At 36.7% G+C, this 13,598-nt stretch overlaps 1 protein-coding gene across 1 annotated transcript in view; it reads right to left on the bottom strand.

Moving 5' to 3' along the window:
* ITGA4 (integrin subunit alpha 4) overlaps positions 1-13,598 on the bottom strand; it is a 95,522-nt gene that overhangs the window by 61,949 nt on the left and 19,975 nt on the right. Inside the window, exons 3-9 of the mRNA XM_040227740.1 lie at positions 7,522-7,628; positions 7,297-7,426; positions 4,947-5,014; positions 3,542-3,671; positions 2,154-2,239; positions 1,468-1,530; positions 1,238-1,375 (exon numbers count right to left, since the gene is read on the bottom strand). Of these exons, the coding sequence (XP_040083674.1) occupies positions 1,238-1,375; positions 1,468-1,530; positions 2,154-2,239; positions 3,542-3,671; positions 4,947-5,014; positions 7,297-7,426; positions 7,522-7,628 (722 nt within the window). The remainder of the gene's footprint in view (positions 1-1,237; positions 1,376-1,467; positions 1,531-2,153; positions 2,240-3,541; positions 3,672-4,946; positions 5,015-7,296; positions 7,427-7,521; positions 7,629-13,598) is intronic.

Below are 13,598 nucleotides of genomic sequence, written 5' to 3'. Positions count from 1 at the left end.
TATATTAGGTATCTACACCACTGTTTAAACTGTCCTCAAAAACTTTAGTTGTAAAAAGAAATAAAAGTATGTAAAATGAGGATGAGGCTTCTATTATTAGGGAGACCATTCATTGATAGGAGAATGTGAAATATCTATATAAGAAAAAGGAACTCCTGATTTCACTATTAATGAGATAACAAATGATCACTTCACAGATGATGCTGTTTTACTATTAAATTTAGGTTTATGCCAGTGCATAAATGATTTTCCTGCTCTATATTTGGAATTTTAAGGATCTCTCAGCTTTATAAGACTATTTTCTCTCTTAAATTGCAGTGAGTCTTAGTATAGTGCTTAATATGTATGCTTATTAAATGCTCTGAAATCACTGATTAAACAAAATACCTTCCAGAAACAGACTTTATTTTGTTAAATCCCAAATAAAAATACCGTGACTTAAGAAATGAACCAATTTTCTCACAAACCTATTATTGCTCTTAAATCAAAGATATAGGCCAAGAAGACCCCATTAAGGCCCTATCAATTCTTTCTTTTGATTTGATGCCAAGAAGACAGACTGGCAAGATAAGGCCAGTAGAGTGCCCTAAATTGAATTGTCACGCGGTCAAATTCTACTCCAAAATACCCCTAGAATTGAAAACTCAATCATAAGCAAGTAAACACTTATTTCTATAACTACTACATCTGCTTTGGAATAAACTACGTCAGTTTTACATTCTTATCAGGAATATAATCTATATGAATTGTGCGAATTAATATCTTATCAGAACACATCTTGCTTTCAACTGTTTTCAAATCAAGAAATTAAAAACAGTCCATACTTTATCTTCTATGTCTAGTAGTACTTTATAATTACCAAATTATATGGGGACATTCACCATCAAACTAATAGGACATCCACATTTTTAGGGCCATATAAAATCATTCTTTCAAATTAGAGTTGCACAACGCAACTGGAAGAAACTGCAACTCCCTGGGTGAACACATACAAGCTGTGTACAGAGAAACTCCAGACAACTGATCTCTTACTTTCAAGATATCAAAATGGGGCAGCAGCCCATTCATCATGACATACCATTTCATTTTTAAAGCGTCAGTATAATATCACAATTTTCACTTTTATCAGTAGAGTAAGCCTAAAAAATTTATAGTCTCAGAACTTTGGAGCAAGTAGAGCAACAGTTATGATCAAAATCCCATAAACAGCTTCCAATCTGCGTGCAATCAGACTTACGGAACCAGAGTTGATGTAGACAAACACTCTTCCTTCTTCCCTGATGGTGCTCTGCATGGGAGCTCCCACGAGTAGGTCTGAGAAGCCATCTGCATTGAGGTCCACGGCACAGATAGATGCTCCAAAATAAGACCCAAGCTGCTCCAAGGCAAACCAGATCCAGTCATTGAGAAAAAAGCAAGAGTTACTCACCAAAGCCCTCAGCGATACCAAAGTTAGAGACATATTACCTTTTTACCTTTCATTTCATGTAAGATATTTAGTTCTTTTGCATCAATGCTGAATATGTATGCCTGCAATGGGAAAAAGAATTAGGAGAGATTAGATGATTCTCACATTAAAAATGTTTCATTCAAAACATTAATTTTCATAACTTGTAATTGCTCAAATATATTTAAAAAATTTTTTTTCAGAGTGATACAAATGGTTTAGGGAACCAAGCTCTCAGGAACAATCCTACTGTTCCTTCAGAGAGAACATAGAAAATGTTGTTTGTCTCAATTTTCAAAGTAAGGTTCATGTAATAATGTAACAAAAACTAGAATGAGAAGTAACATTTTGTTCTTTCTAGTCTTACCACAACTGTACCAGGAATGTAGCTGCCTCAATTTCTTTTCGGCTATAAACTTGTTAACCATAAATGTATTCCTTGGAATCTTGAGAAAATTCTATCTCAGAAACAGTTACTCATAAGAAAGAACCTTGTTTAACTTGCGTAATCTTCCTGAAAGCTTTTCTGCTCAATTTTATCTAAAAGCCACATGACTTTCACCAATCTTACCACTAAATGTACAGTGCTCATCATTTCCAGCTTCACTGCTGAGAAATTTTGCAGTTTGTCTTTTAACTTCTTATTCTCTCATGCAATCTACTTGAACCATTTTGAAGGAATAAATTTTAAAAATGTAACTCTTACTTTACCAATCTGTTCATGTTGAGGGGCTCCTCCAACTACCTCAGTACTGTGCTGACTGCGAAAATGACCAGCTCCAACTGAATATCCTTCAAGAAAATGGATGGAGGTGTGAGAATCATCATTTGGAATGGGTGAAATTCATTGTCATAAATCCAGTTACAGAATTAATCATAAATCCATTGAGAATTAAATTTTAAGACTGAATTCAAAATGACTACACTAAATAGAGTCAGACACAACTTAGCAACTAAACCACCACCAATATGGCTTATATTTTTAAACCTTAGAAACTGAAGCTAGCACCTTTAAACATGCTTTGTGAGTTTCTGCAGTAGCAGGACATGCTAGTTTCTAAGATTACAGCAGAAACTTTAGTGTAAAATATAATATTTTGAACTTCATGTAAAAAAATCTTCCTAAACTTCAACTTTTCTTGCCCTGAAACCTTTCTATTGTGATAAAATTGTATGACTATAGAAAAGGTAAAATATTCTTATTTTATTATGTGATAAAAGACATAAACTGTTAAATTTTTCATAATGCTTCAGCATATCCTTCACCCTTCAACAAATAAACGCTGAATTGTAAATGAACTTCCTCTGTTTTAAAGTAAATTCTTTCTGCTTGAAGAGGGGGAAAATCTTGGTTTTTCTTATTATAATTATTTCTGAGTATAGGCTGTTTACATTTAAGGCAGGTTTAAACAAATCTGTATATCCTAAGAAGCTATAGGAAAAGCATTCCTTTTACTACGACAAGGGAATTAATGCCAGAGAAAGATCTTAACTTTCTATAAAAATAAGGACTATAGATCATCCTACTGCTGGCTTATTAAATAATAATAAGAAGAAGGATAAAAATAGTTATGCTCTGGGGAATATTCTAAGAGCTTCTAAGGCCAAGGTCAATGAGCTGTTTTTGGACGCATACTCTTCACAGTGCTATCCATCTGTCCACAATGCTCTCAGTCCCATTGACTTTCAGCTGGTCCTTAAGGAAACTATATTTACTCGTTCACATGATTAAATGAGTTATTCATGTAGAATATTTACTAAAGCTCCCAGGAGATGGCAGGCATTCAATAGATGCTACCTTTATAATAACAAGTTGACTGCATAAAAATATAAGCTTACAAGTTATTTACTGCCAGAGAATAAATTAAACCAGGAGTTCCAACCTAAGAATTATACATGGATGATAATAGTTACATATGTAAAATATTAAGTTAACTAAAGTTTCATAGATTATCGCCTTAAAGAGGTAGTTTCTGAAATGGCTTTTTAGTTACTACTGGCCATTTTGATCTTTTGAGGATATAATTTCCCTTATTTATAATTACTAGTATCTGTAAGGTAGAGATAATTCAAGTCTGTCGATTTTTACAGTACCTAAATAACTTCCAAATTTTACTTGGTTGTGTTTGTCTAAGAAAGCCTTGTATTTATTTGTAGTCATATTGTACACAAAAAGAGAGCCAGTCCAATAGAATGATCCTGGAGCTCCCATCACAATTAAATCCTGTAAGAAAAAGAAAATTTATCATCATTTAAAAGTTTAATCTTGCCACCCGAAACCTCCTCCAGATATACACATTAAATAGTGACAAAAATCATTTTCATAAATTTCTGAAATATAAGCATTTAATGAGTTTAAAAGCACACCCAAAAAAGCCAGAGAAGCTAGTTAGTGAATTTTCATCTAAAATGAGAATTTCAGAGAAGAAATGCTGAAACTCTCACTTCACATTCATTACTGGACTTTACAATCAAAGGCAGAATCACTGAACACTAGAGTAAGCTGTGGGGAGAAAGGCAATATGGTTTCTATTAAAGTAAATCATATCTGGGTAATTCATTAGTGCTCATTACAGAGATAATCATGTGCTGCCAAAGAGTAAAAAATGGACTTAATTTATTTCAATTTGCAAAAAGTCAATGACTAAGTTCCTTAATAATGTTAGCTGGGAAAAATATAACTCAAAAGAAACTGGGACATATTTGATGATAAACGTAGGAATTTAGAAAAAGTAAAGAGAGGAAAGATTGGAATGAGTAGACATATTTGTCTGGTGAAATATGAAAACTTTCAGCAATTAAATCTATTTGACATTTCTAAATTTCCTAAACGATCCAAACTTTGAAAAAAGAGGTCAATTTAAACATAAAGTAAGGAAGAAAGCATTATTTTTCCATACTAGGCAATATTTATGGAAATTATTAACCTAAAGTTTGATACAGCCTTGCTACATAGATTTAGAAAGCATTCATAACTTCATAAGGGGTTACTCAGAGAAAGTGGGAGGTTTAGGAGTTGAGTACAACTGTATATGTGATAGTGTTAGAAAGAAAATAATAGTTTGGGAACATATCTTATTTAAGAGGATATTATCAAGTTCTTAAATCTCCCAATTCTCATACTTCTAATGAAAAAGGTTAACGTATATGCTCTGCCCCAATTGGTAACTAAAAATGATATACTTAGATATTTTCAGTACTTAAATTAACAAATGACTATGGCTATTTTTTGATTTCTGTTAAATTCTTAATGAAAGTAACTTTCTTTAGTGTAGACTTTTAATTGGTCTTGGGTGACACAGCCATCTAAATATTACTATTTTATCAATATATGTGCTGAATATCAAGTGGTAAAAATTAAGTTGTAATATACTCATATTTAAGAGATATATTATATATTATTCAATCTTTATTTCAAAGCATAATACCTCTTCTAAGTCTTCAGAAGAATTAAAATTCTATATGTAAACATCTATAGCAACTATTTTTAGACTATTACCTCTGTGTAAAAACTAGATATTCCAGCTTGACATGATGCAAAAGTCTCTCCAAATTGTTTCACAAAATCTAAAATAAAATATAAAAACAACTAAGATTTCATTTTAAAATAAAGACAAAATCTGCATAATTTTGTTTATTTATAAATCCTTATAAGTATGCCTTTTAAGATCTCTTTTACAATAGTATTATTTTAAAAATTAGTAAGTAGTAAAATTTAAGGTCACAAATCTCTTCCATGTTGATCTTCAAAATATCCCTATGAAATAGCAATAGAGATGTCTATGCAGTCTCTTTTTCAGGGGAACAAGCAACATACAAAAAGTTGTCAGATGAGCATCTAAGACAGAGGTAGGATTTATGGTTTCCAGTTCAGGCTTCCATTTAAAATAGGCTTCCTAGATCTTGTCCAGCTGAAAATAACAAAGTCAAGGTTTGCATGGAGATGGAGGGTCTCTTCTCACAAATCCCCCACGAATGTGTGCTTTGTGAAACTTATTATGGGCACAAAGCTTGCTTTTCCTGAAGAACTGACATAAGTAAACAGAAGACCACATCTTTGTTTCAGTTTTGCTAACCAGAAATGTTGAATAAATTGCTAAGTCATTTATAATTACCACTCCTTGTCATGCTTTTTAATTCCTTTTTCTATTTTCCTTGCTGCTATATATTTTTTAAGTTTAATTTTTAGTTGTCTTAGGTTTCTGCCATCATGTTTTTTCCCCCCATAGGATGTGGCTAAGTGTGTGTGTGTGTATATATATATATATTTGTAGAAGTGCACATTGTCATCCATGGACATTATCAACCCTTGCATAAAGTTACCCAGAAAACACATGAAAAAATGTACTGGACCAAAATCGACACCAAAGGAGGCACCAGCATTTAATGAAGGAACCAGCCAGCGGCAGGACAAGAACTGCAGCACATGAAGCATTCAAGTGCATCATCTCACAGGATGAGAACAGTCAGAAGTGGTTGCTGGGTCAGTTAAAAGCACCGGACATGGGGCCAGCTAGATGGGGACGGATGCTGCAGTTGAAGGGTATCTTTAGCTTGTACCTCTACTAGACTGTCAAAATAGATTTTTTTCAGCCTATACAGCTAATTCCTATCATCACACTTTTGTGCACTTGATTTTGAAGGAAATTGAGATCAGCAAGGGGAAAGGCCTCATCTGGACTGGAGATTATGACTCGGGCTGGCCAGTATGCATTATAGAGAGACTGAAGACCTCAAATGACCATGAGGGCCTCCACACTCATCGGAGAGAAATGTCCCAACTGTGAAATATTTTAAAATGTTAACCATAAACTATTATGAAAAATGGAACAATAGCTAGAGTAAGTTTTACTGCAACTAAGAAATTAAAATCCACCTTTTATCTTCTTGGCATTCAAAGACAAATTAGGAACACAGATGATATGACCTCTGCTATGATGTCAAATTCCAAGCATGAAAGAGACCAGTATTATTAGAATGAATGCAATTTGGCTACATGCTCCAAATTTTGTCAAGTAATAGAAATTTCCTTTGGACACTGAGGTAATCATTTTGGTTAAAAAAAAAACTGGGAACTGCCATTCACATATATTCTTTCTAAAGACACATTTTCAGAATTTTAGTTCTGTTGCAGGTATCATTTCTTCAGTGCTCTGTTGACATTCAACTCCAACTGCTTGTCTCAGTTTACGTCCTGGCTCTGTATGTACTAATGCTACCTATGACCTAAAATTTTTATGGGAAAGAACTTTCAAACTTACATTAGCAATTTCTTGCAGTTTCAAAGAAAATAAGTGAATTTGGGGCGGCGGGGTGGGCGGGAGGAGACATAGTGAGTGGAAAAGATCTGCCCACATTTATATTTAAAATTTTTCTGAATCTTGTTGGAAGTTAAAGATAAAGCAAGCAACAATTTTCTTCCTTCTAATCAGATTTTTCAATCTATTTCATAATTTTACTGAGTTGAAAATATATTTAATGCTAAAATGGAAAATTATCAACTAGATGCTAGAACTATTCAAATGAAAAGTTTGCAGAATTCCTGGCTCCAAAAAACCACAGTTGCTGTTCGGTCACTCAGTCGTGTCTGACTCTTTGTGACCCCATGGACTGTAGCACACCAGGCTTCCCTGTCATTTACTATCTCACAGTTCATTTTTGAAAATTGAAACTGCAATTGGATTAGCAAAAAAAGAAAAAAGGAAATAATAATATGAGACATTAAAAAGAACAGAGCTATTTTCAAAGATCCTCCCACCGCTAACCAAGCATCCAAAATTGAAAAAAAAAAAAATTAAAGGCATTCACATATTTATCTTGATCCAGTTAATATCAAAACCATGCCTTACCTTGATAGCATGGAGCTATTCTTTTACTCAGTTCTGTTCGTAAATCAGAAGGCATTCCATAGCAAACACCCGTGGGGAGCTTAGACTCAGTCCTTATGTAAAATATATTTTTCCATCTATGCCCACAAGTCTGAATAAAACATAAAAGTAGACCAAATGATGTGAAAGTCTCACCCAGGGTATCTGGTTTCACGATGTGATCAGGGAACTATCCCAACAACCTACCACAATGGAGCCGTTTTCTCCAGGCTGTCTGGAAAGCGTGACCCCCAGCCATTGATTATCTCTTTCTTCCAAGCAAGTCTTTCCACAAGGATCTCCAAAAGGGCTACCTACAGCATTGGAAAATAATTTTATCAGCAGTTATCTTGAAAACAATGTTATTCTGCAAGAACAGAGAAAACAAGCATGCATGCTTATCCCCAGTGTTTTTTCCTCCAGCTTCTGTGGAATACCGTCTTTCTCTGCTTTCTGTCATCATATACTCAGTACACATTGTGAGGGTAACCATGAGTTACTCTGTGCTAACATAATTGCTCTCTCACTGTGATTTTTGTGTGTAGAAAAGATGTCTGATTGGTAATACCAAGAAGAGATGGCCTTGACATAGGAGATAGCTTACCAGCATGACGAAGAGAGGGGAAACCAGTTTAAACCAACATGGGCTGTGCAAGTTTAACTGCATTATGTAATGCTTGGCAAAGAATGTGCACCTTTGTTTTGATCATTTATCTAGCAATACAAGCAACATTACCAGAGCACTTTCTAAAATGTTTCATGCATTGAGACACTAAGAATAGAAGGACTACAATATGGTCCTCAACATTTAAGTCACAGTTTGTTGAAGCTGGAAAAGGAGGACTGTGGGAAACGGCTGTATATAATTAACATACTAATAATGCCTACCATTTTAAACAAACTGCCCTACGGTTTACAGTTAGTGGAACTGCGATGTTTTCAACAAAGAAAAAAGACTTTGAAAAACTGGATTATCTTAGTGTAGAAAAAACTTCAGAAGGCACTTTGACAAAGACATGAATAGCCAGAAAGCCAAAAATAAAATATCACACATGAGCAACACGTCTAAAACGTACAAAAAAAAAAGTGATACTCCCAGTGACTTTTTCCTTATTTTGTTAAAATCACTTCTTCGCTTTATGGCTGGGATCCCATATTAACTGTGATTTCAAGTAAGTGGTTTTGGGGGAGAATAAGATGCAACATATTAAGATTCCTTTTGCTGCCTATTTCCACACACTTCACATGCAACGTGACAGGTCCATTCCACTTGAACTTACTTCTAGAGGCAGATAAATACATTTGCATCAATTTGACTGGATAAAGACATGGAACTTGAAAAAAAAAAAAAAGACATGGAACTTGAGTTTTTAAACTTAATTTTAGTACCAAATTTCATTCATTGATAGGTACCATACTCTAAATCATTAGGCATCTATCACCTTAACCCCTAGATAAAGCTTCCTGGGCAAACTCAGAATACTTACACAGATAATCTATTATTGGAAAGTGAAATTATTTGCAGTAAGTCTCCTGGGTAAGAGAGAATTTAAGGAGTGTGGAAAGATATTTGTGTATACATTATATACATTTGTTCATTCTCTACCATGAAGTTCAGGACAAACCAACTCTCTGACATAGCTAAACTGAAAAAGTTTCTTAGCTCCTTCTCTGGAGATTGATTTCATAGGTCCAAGGGAGGCCCTGACTACCCAGGTGTTTTTCATGATCTGGAACACCATTATTATGCTATGTGGATCATCTTTTTTTGGCCAAGTGTCTTGCAGAATAGTAATGTCAACTCCCACCTCCTGGTAGTGCCTGCCAAGAGTGTGAGACAGAGGAAGACGACTAAGGATAGGTCTGGAAAAACAAGGCTGGGCTTCATTAGCAATGGCTACTTGGAATGGGCTTCCCAGGTGGCTCAGTAACAGAGTGTCCCAGCCAATGCAGGAGACACAGGTTCAACCCCTGGGTCAGGAAGATCTCCTGGAGGAGGAAATGGCAACCCACTCCAGTATTCTTGCCTGGGAAATTCCCTGGTCAGAGGAGCCTGGTGGGCTACAGTCCATAGCGTTGCAAAAGAGTCAGAGATGACTTAGCAACTAAACAACAATTTGAAATGGAAAGGAGATATTGCTGCAGCCTAAACCTTGATCAAGGATGGAAGCATAAGGTTTCTCTTTTCAAGTTAATAAAGAAAAGAAGGGACAACGGGGAGGGAAGGAGAGAAAGACAATTATATTGTGGCACTGAGTGGGTCAAGTCTAACAAAGTTGTTACTATGGCTTCATTACGCCCATGTAATTGAAAGAAAGTGAAAGAATAACAAACAAGAAATTCTAATTTTCATTATGATACAAATATTTGACTTCTTACTAAAACTTCTATTTTTTTTAAATTAATGTCAAAAATATATGATAAATGGTGGATTCATCTACTCAAAGTTGTGGTGGCAAGAACACACAGAAGAACTGTACAAAAAAGTTCCTAATGACCTGGATAACCGTGATGATGTGAAAACTCACCTAGAGCCAGACATTCTGGAGTGTGAAGTCAAGCAGGCCTTAGGAAGCATTACTATAAACAAAGCTAGTGGAGGTGATGGAATTCCAGCTGAGCTATTTCAAATTCTGAAACATGACACTGTTGAATTGCTGCACTTATGCCAGCAAATTTAGAAAACTCAGCAGTGGCCACAGGACTGGAAAAAGTCTGTTTTCACCCCAATCCGAAAGAAGAGCAAAACCAAAGAAAGCTCAAACTGCCACACAATTGTGCTCATTTCACATGCTAGCAAGGAAATGCTCAAAATTCTTCAAATTAGACTTTAACAGTACATGAACCAAGAACTTCCAGATGTACCAGCTGGATTTAGAAAAGTCAGAGGAACCAGAGATCAAATTGCCAACATCTGTTGGATCAAAGAAAAAGCAAGAGAATTCCAGAAAAACATCTCCATCTATTTCATTGACTACAACGAAAGCCTTTGACTGTGTGGATCACAACAAACTGTGGAAGATTCTTAGAGAGATGGAAATACTAGACCACCTTACCTGCCTCCTGAGAAACCTGTATGCAGGTCAAGGAGCAACAGTTAGAACTCAACAAGGAAAAATGGACTGATTCCAAGTTGGGAAAGGAGTATGTCAAGACTATATATTGTCACCCTGCTTATTTAATTTACATGCAGAGTACATCATACAAAATTCTAGGCTAGATGAAGCCCAAACTAGACTCAAGATTTCTAGGAGAAATATCAATAACTTCAGATATGCAGATGACACCCTAGGGGCAGAAAGCAAGGAGGAAATAAAGAGCCTCTTGATGAAGTTGAAAGAGGAGAGTGAAAAAGCTGAGTTAAAAGTTAACATTCAAAGAACTAAGATCATAGCATCCAGTCCCATCACTTCATGGAAAACAGATGGGGAAAAAATGGAAACAGGGACAGACTTTATTTTCTTGGGCTCCAAAATCACTGCAGATGGTGAATGCACTCATGAATTTAAAAGATGCTTGCTCCTTGGAAGAAAAGCTATGACAAACCTAGACAGCATATTAAAAAGCAGAGACATCACTTTTCCAACAAAGTTCCATATAGTCAAAGCTATGGTTTTCCAGTGGTCATGTATGGATGATAGAGTTGGACTATAAAGAAAGCTGAGCAACCGAAGAATTGATGCTTTTGAGCTGTGGTGTTGGAGAAGACTCTTGAGAGTCCTTTGAACTGCAAGGAGATCCAACCAGTCCATCCTAAAGGAGATCAGTTCTGGGTGTTCATTGGAAGGACTGATGCTGAAGCTGAAACTCCAATACCTTGTCTACCTGATGGGAAGAACTGATTCATTTGAAAAGATCTGATGCTGGGAAAGACTGAAGGCAGGAGGAGAAGGGGATGACAGAGGATGAGATGGTTGAATGGCCTCATCGACTTGATGGACATGAATTTGAGCAAGCTCCAGGAGTTGGTGATGGACAGGGAAGCCTGGCATGCTGCAGTCCATGGGGCCTCAAAGTTCAGATCAGTTCAGTCACTCAGTTGTGTCCAACTCTTTGCAACCCCATGAAAAACAGCACACCAGGCTTCCCTGTCCCTCACCAATTCCCAGAGTTTATCCAAACTCATCTCCATTGAGTCAGTGATGCCATCCAACCATCTCATTCTCTGTTATCCCCTTCTCCTCCCGCCTTCAATCTTTCCCAGCATCAGGGTCTTTACAAATGAGTCAGCTCTTCACATCAGGTGGCCAAAGTATTGGAGTTTCAGCTTCAGCATCAGTCCTTCCAATGAACACCCAGGACTGATCTCCTTTAGAATGGACTGGTTGGATCTCCTTGCAGTCCAAGGGACTCTCAAGAGTCTTCTCCAACACCACAGTTCAAAAGCATCAATTCTTTGGTGCTCAGCTTTCTTTATAGTCCAACTCTCACATCCATACATGACTACTGGAAAAAACATAGCCTTGACTAGATGGACCTTTGTTGACCAAGTAATGTCTCTGTTTTTTAATATGTTGTCTAGGTTGGTCATAACTTTCCTTCCAAGGAGCAAGTGTCTTTTAATTTCATGGCTGCAATCACCATCTGCAGTGATTTTGGAGCCCCCCAAAATAAAGTCTGACACTGTTTCCACTGTTTCTCCATCTATTTGCCATGAAGTGATGGGACTGGATGCCATGATCTTAGTTTTCTGAATGTTGAACTTTAAGCCAACTTTTTCACTCTCCTCTTTCACTTTCAACAAGAGGCTCTTTAGTTCTTCTTCGCTTGCTGCCCTAACGGTGGTGTCATCTGCATATCTGAGGTTATTGATATTTCTCCCAGCAATCTTGATTCCAGCTTGTGCTTCTTCCAGCCCAGTGTTTGTCATGATGTACTCTGCATATAAGTTAAATAAACAGGGTGACAATATACAGCCTTGACCTACTCCATTTCCTATTTGGAAACAGTCTGTTGTTCCATGTCCAATTCTAACTGTTGCTTCCTGAACCTGCAACAGGTTTCTCAAGAGGCAGGTCAGGTGGTGTGGTATTCCCATCTCTTTCAGAATTTTCCACAGTTTATTGTGATCCACACAGTCAAAGGCTTTGGCATAGTCAATAAAGCAGAAATAGATGTTTTTCTGGAACTCTCTTGCTTTTTCAATGATCCAGCAAAGAGCTGGACACAAATGACTGACTGAGCTGATGTACTGATGTGGAAAGCTGGACCATAAAGAAAGCTGGGCATTGTAGAATTGAGGTTTTTGAACTGTGGTTCTGGAGAAGACTCTTGAGATTCCCTTGAATAGCAAAGAGACCAAACCAGTCAATCCTAAAGGAAATCAACCTTGACTATTCATTGGAGGGCCTGGTGTTGAGGGCTTCCCTGGTGGCTCAAATGGTAAAGAATCTGCCTGCAATGTGAGCGAGCCAGGTTTGATCCCTGAATTGGGAAGATCTCTTGGAGAAGGTAATAGCAACCCACTCCAATATTCTTGCCTGGAGAATTCCATGGACAGTGGAGCCTGGTGAGCTACAGTCCAAGGGGTGGCAAAGAGTCAGACACCACTGAGCAATTAACACACACACACAAACACACTCCAATACTTTGGCCACCTGATGCAAACAGCTGACTCATTGGAAAATACCTTGATGCTGGGAAAGATTGAGGGCAGGAGGAGAGGGGGATGAGAGAGGATGAAATTGTTGGATGGCATCATAGACTCCATGGACATGAATCTGAGCAAACTCCAGGAGATAATGAAGGACAGGGAAGCCTGGCGTGCTTCAGTCCATGGAGTTGCAAAGAGTCAGACATAATTGGGCAACTGAACAGCAACATCCCAAAAGACACTCCAATAAAGTATCTTCTCTGAAAATACCAAAGTCTTTCTAAAATTAGTCAGCATTAAGTCTATGAAGCAATTGTGCAAGAGGAAAATTAAAGACAGGAGAGAACAGAGGTCACAAACAATATATTATCTCTTTATAATATATTGATACTATAATATATTTATAGTACTTTAAAATGCAGTATATTTAATGAACAGTTTCATTAAGATTATGGCCAATATTTAGACACAAGTTTCCTGTTCTAAAGATGCCACCACAAAGTTTACAAACATATAGTAATATGTATGCAATACACATAGAATAGTTTAGAACCACAAAATGCCATGTAAATAGGGTGAAAATGGCCCCAGAGGTTTTTTTTGATTAATATATTTAATTGGAGGACCATCACTTCACCACAGTGTGGTGGCCCCTGCCACACATCCATATGCATCAGCCATGGGCGCACAT

The sequence above is a fragment of the Oryx dammah genome, unplaced genomic scaffold, assembly GCF_014754425.2.
Source record: "Oryx dammah isolate SB20612 unplaced genomic scaffold, SCBI_Odam_1.1 HiC_scaffold_27, whole genome shotgun sequence".
Taxonomy (NCBI): Eukaryota; Metazoa; Chordata; class Mammalia; order Artiodactyla; family Bovidae; genus Oryx; species Oryx dammah.
The sequence above is the reverse complement of the archived record's forward strand: the minus strand, read 5'-3'. Positions and strand labels throughout refer to the sequence as shown.